This window comes from Notolepis coatsorum (assembly GCF_963971535.1).
Source record: "Notolepis coatsorum genome assembly, contig: SCAFFOLD_1344, whole genome shotgun sequence".
Classification (NCBI taxonomy): Eukaryota; Metazoa; Chordata; class Actinopteri; order Aulopiformes; family Paralepididae; genus Notolepis; species Notolepis coatsorum.
Genome location: NW_028174712.1, coordinates 6,946 through 12,500, shown reverse-complemented (window position 1 = coordinate 12,500; position 5,555 = coordinate 6,946). Strand labels below are relative to the sequence as shown.

Sequence of the window (5,555 nt, the reverse complement as noted above, 5' to 3'; positions counted from 1 at the left end):
TGCTGGCCAGGACCGCGGCGCCCCCTGACCGGTACACCAGCCGGCCGTTCAGCGGCTGCACGGGACGGAACGTTCCCCTCATCGCAGCGCCGTCGTGGAACCGGAGCCCGGAGAACACCCGCAGCTGGAGGAACACAGACATACTGCACGTCAACCCTTTCACTGACACGCCACAGCCGGTTAACCCTTTCACTGTGACAATACAGAAGGTTAGCCCTTTGATAGTAAAGGGCTAACCTTCTGTCGTGTGGCAGTGAAAGGGTTAAAGGCAAACTACATCATATGGATATAATAGAATAGAATAGAATAGAAGTACTTTATTCCACCTCCAATGTAAATTACCCAGTATGGTTGTCAATATCCCAATGTACCCAACCCCCCCCACCCAACCTCCTCCAATGTACAGTTTCTACGTCAAATGTATATACTCCCTTTTCTTGACTCCTTCTGTATCACAAACAGTACTGTATTTGCAAATCTGGTATGTCATAAATGTATAGATGTAGCAGTACTGACTATCTGTATGTCATGTATGTCATATATGTCTATATGAATTGAAAATGGGGGACCCGTACTGTATTGTACCCATTCTGCAATCTGTTAAATAAAGTTTTCATTCATTTCATTCATTCATTCATCCAGAGGGACATTTGGCACTACACATCGCTCACAGTAAACAGTAAACATTTAGGTAGACAAAAACAAAAAGTCACGAATAATAATGATGCTATTTGGCCAGATGGTGGCGCTATTACTGTACAATAAACACCCGATCGACTTCACACTTGGTGGGTGTATTGCTGAGGACCAAAGGGAGTGCAGTGTAACTGGAATGTCATTTAACCCTTTCACTACCACACCGTCTGTAGTGTGGTAGTGAAAGGGTTAACCCTCTGTAGTGTGGTAGTAAAAGGGTTAACCCCTTTGTCGCGTGGCAGTGAAAGGGTTAACCTGCTGTATTGTATTATACTATTAACTCCATCACAGACTGCTTATTGGCAATAAATAAATGGATGAGTAAGAACTTCCTGAAACTAAACGAGAACAAAACTGAAATTCTAATTATCGGCCCCAAAACAAAAAAAGAAACGTTAATAAAGGACCTGGGAGGACTAACCCCTTGGATCAAATCTGAGGTCACTAGTCTCTGGATTACCATAGATTCAGAACTGAACTTCAATTCTCATATTAACAAAGTGACCAAAACATCGTTCTTCCATCTCAGAAATATAGCAAAAGTACGACCATTTATTAATCAAAACGATGCTGAGAAGCTAGTTCATGCATTCATATCTAGCCGGTTAGACTACTGTAATGCACTTTTTACAGGTCTCCCTAAGAAAACCACAGAGAGGCTTCAGCTAATCCAAAACTCTGCAGCCTGACTGCTAACTAGAACCAAAAGGAGAGAGCACATTAGTCCAGTCTTAGCTGCTACACTGGCTTCCTGTAACATTTAGAATTGACTTCAAGGTCCTTCTCCTTACATACAAAGCTCTAAATGGACAGGGACCTAGCTACATCGCCAACACTCTAATAAATTACACACCAGCAACTCAAGAACACTGCGATCATCAGCTGCTGGACTACTAGAGGCTCCCAGAAACAGTCAAAAGAGGATCGGTGATGCAGCCTTTATTAACTACGCCCCAAAACTATGGAACAAACTACCCCAAAACATCAGGGAAGCCAACTCACTAGACATCTTCAAAAGATAGCTTAAAACATATCTCTTTGCTCAGGCATTTAAATGAAACATCAAGGATATCCTGACACAAATTGTACTTTACCTGCACTATTCTTACCCTACCTACACTTCCTATCATGTGTCGGTTCTATGCACTGTAATTTTAAGAGCACTGCTCTGTTGTAATTCAAAATTGAACTATTTTATCACACTTTTTACTTCTTACTGATGCACTGCTCTGTTGTATGTTAAATACCCTGTTGTATGTCCGTTCTATTTTATAATGTTTTGCCTATTTTTAAACTGAATCCAACTGCACTTTGTTTTTACTCTGTCTATTCTATTTTTATTATTTGTATTACTGAATGAAACTGTAAACAGAAAGGCCTATTGGGATGCTAGATCCTAATGTGAAACACTGATTTACCTTACCTTGCTACCTCTCTATTTTTTTTTATGCTCGCTTATGCCTGTATTTTTTACTGTTGTGAAGCACTTTGATCTGCAACTTCTGTATGAAAAGTGCTATACAAATAAAGTTTATTATTATTATTATTATTAATATTATTATTATTAGTGTGGCAGTGAAAGGGTTAAACAGTACTGTGTTCTTCTCACCTGTGCCCGGCTCAGGGGGATGGGTTTCTCGAACAGGGTCCAGACCACCGCTTCGGTGCAGTTGGGCGTGGTCAGCGAGCCCTTGTAGCGGTAGTAGTTTGTCATGTTCTGCTCGGATGGGATCAACTGTGCCAGGGAGATGGCGGGCAGATGGGTGTTGCCACCTGAAGACACAGTGGGTAGAATACAGGAGATTTACATCCAAATCATAGATCACATTGATTGATTGATTTTTTTTTTTACCTAATAGTAAATTGTAAAGGGTTAACCTTCTGTCGTGTACCAGTGAAAGGGTTAATAGTATTAATATGAATCAATCTGATACTACTTACTATCTACCTTCCATTATCTGAATTTCACTACATCCCTATATGTACTGAGTATCAGTGGTCACAATATGCTGTACCTACCTTTTTGTTCGATTGTTTTGAGGTTTTTGATTATAGGGTCATACTTTTTGTTATCACTGTCGGACTCCTGAGAAAAAATGGGAAAGGGCACATTTGAGTGTTGGTTTTACATTCCGATTCCATTATCAACATTTTCTGAAACATGTGAAGTATTTACCTCGTAGAAAAAACCAAGCACTGCAACTCCGTCCTTGTCTGCTAGTGCTTGCGTCAGACTGGCGTACTTTTGCTTCATGTGCACAATATGCAGCTGCAGAGACAATCAACACAGGATGTTACCAACACTCTCTGAACTGTTAGTAAACCTTAACATCTTTGTCACAGTTCACATAGCACCAGACGTGCAGAGGGGAGGAGGGGGGGGGGGGGGGGCTTTGGGTGCCCAAGCACTTGCCCATGTGCCCCTTGATGACCAAAGTGCCCTTTTTTGTAAAGGGCAATGCCCATGGTCCTCATCAAGAATATTTGTTCACAATTAATAATATTATAAATAAAAATAAATATTTGAATGCCTGTCTGTCTGAGGTGCATGGTTTTGTTGCGTGACGTAACATACACACACATGTAAGATTCCGTGTTACATTCTCTGAATATTGATAGCTAATGCTATAGTTTGGCTGGTTACGTTACGCTGTAGTTGGTGTTCTAACATTTTGATACATGTGCCCTTTTTAAAATGTTAGCAGCTGCAGGTCTCTGCACGACCCTGCTCAACACAACTCTGCTCTAAAGCTGGCCTCTGGAAACAGTGCGATTTCTGTCTTTATAGTCAAATCAATATTTAAAATGTCAGTTGGTCTTTGTTCTTCACTATAGACACTTGTCACATTATAGAAACTATACACACTAGCGGCTGGGTGGTGCAGCGGACATTGCGCTCGTCACCAACGCATGAGACACCGGTATCGAATCCGGCTGTCGGCGTTGCCTCCGGCTTGGGCCGGCCGTCATACTAACTCAATTGGCAGAGTTAGCGGGTGGGAAGTCGATGGGTGGTAATCTGGACGTTGTGGACAGCGACTCCTACAGGTCGGTTGGGGCGCCTGCACAGCAGAGACAGGAAAATGGCGGGGGCAGTGTGAGCCTCCTACACGTTACTCCTCGCCAAAAATGAGAGTCCGCGCTGGCAGGTGAAAAGATGTGACTGGCTGCCAACACATGTATCGGAGGGGACACGTGATGCAAGACTTCTATCCTCCCTACGAGCGGCCAGTGGGGGGCACATGCGAGCAACGATCAAGACAGGGGAGGGGAGAATTGGCACGGCTAAAAAATTGGGATGGGAGAAAAATTGAAAAGTAAGTAAGTAAGTAAGTAAGTAAGTAAGTAAGTAAGTAAGTAAGTAAGTAAGTAAGTAAGTAAAGTACTACTTTATTTCTATAGCGCCCTTCTCAGCACGAGTGCACAGAGTGCCTCACAGCATTTTAAAACATCAGTGAAAAAATACATGAAATAAAACATGTGAAGTGAAGAAAACACATTAAAATTAGCTAAAACAACAGAATAGACGACAACAACAACAACAACAACAACAACAACAACAACAACAACAACAACAACAACAACAACAACAACAAAAGACATAAACAGAGAGAAAACGGCTATGGGTGTTTAAAAAGCCTGCCTGTAGAAGTAGGTTTTTAGCTGCCTTTTAACCCTTTCACTACCACATGACAGAAAGTTAACCTTTCACTACCACACTACAGATGGTTAACCTTTCACTACCACATGACAGAAAGTTAACCTTTCACTACCACACTACAGATGGTTACCCGTCTGTAGTGTGGTAGTGAAAGGGTTAACCATTTGTCGTGTGGCAGTGAAAGGGTTATCCTTCTGGAGTGTCGCAGTGAAAGGGTTAACCCTTTGGTAGAGTGGTAGTGAAAGGGTTCAAGATGAGCACTGAGGGAGCGGTTGTATGTACCTCCATGGGGTACTGCTCCCCATCGATGGTGTGCTCAGAGCCAGGCCCTCCCTCCGTGCCCCAGTGCAGATGGAACTGAACGGCTTTGTAGTCAGTCGTCAGGTCTCCACCGGAGATGGTTGGTTGGTGGGTAACCGCTACTTGAACTAGAGTGGGGGAGGGGAATAATATCATGACTGGTGGTTGGTTGTTCAATGGATTGTTGGTTGTTTAACCCTTTCTTGTGTAGGTTTTCTCTAAAAGCACTCAATGGTCGGCAGCCATTGTGACATTGTCATCAGAATGTCCAGTTCTTTAATCAATTCTAATCTCATCATCATCATCATCAAACCTTTATTTGAATAGGCAGGTTAATTAAGAACAAGTTCTTATTTTCACAGGTGAGACCGTATACACCGATAACGGTGTGAGTACCTGAGTGGCCGTTGTTCATGATGGTGCTTTCGAAGGTCTGCTGGTAGTTGGTGAACTCGAAAGGGGTCAGGAGGTCGTCTAATAGAGTATTCCTGGTCACGATGTTAATGGGAGACTGGGCTTTCCCCCCACACGCCCCATTGTATTGGTTCCACTTCTCTGGCCCTAATGCATCATGACAAGAGCACATGTCACCAGACTGGCTCCATGAGCACGCCAGGTTTCTGCTCTAGACAAAACGTTGAAAACTAGAATATCCCAAATAATTAAATAATACAAACTATAATTATGAATAGTAATATCATTGTTTGTTTCATGGAAGTTATCACATAATTTCCCCCACTTGGTTGTATGGGGAAACTTACCATTGCATTTATCCTCACAGGATAACTGGGACTGATAGCACCATTCTGAAACAGAATCAACAATATCAATCAATATGTTAGAATATTATAAATATGTGAATAAAGAAAATAATATATATATTTGTTTTGAATTACTA

General features: G+C 42.1%; 1 protein-coding gene across 1 annotated transcript in view; it reads right to left on the bottom strand.

The window, feature by feature from the left end:
* Nucleotides 1-5,218, bottom strand: part of LOC311247485 (carbonic anhydrase 4-like) — a gene marked incomplete at both ends in the record, with an annotated part of 5,274 nt that extends 56 nt beyond the window's left edge. The window contains 6 exons of the mRNA XM_084338527.1: nucleotides 1-124; nucleotides 2,306-2,469; nucleotides 2,716-2,782; nucleotides 2,873-2,965; nucleotides 4,640-4,785; nucleotides 5,054-5,218. The exon at nucleotides 1-124 is cut by the window's left edge and continues 56 nt beyond it. Of these exons, the coding sequence (XP_084194653.1) occupies nucleotides 1-124; nucleotides 2,306-2,469; nucleotides 2,716-2,782; nucleotides 2,873-2,965; nucleotides 4,640-4,785; nucleotides 5,054-5,218 (759 nt within the window). The remainder of the gene's footprint in view (nucleotides 125-2,305; nucleotides 2,470-2,715; nucleotides 2,783-2,872; nucleotides 2,966-4,639; nucleotides 4,786-5,053) is intronic.
* Between the last annotated feature and the right edge of the window lie 337 nt (nucleotides 5,219-5,555).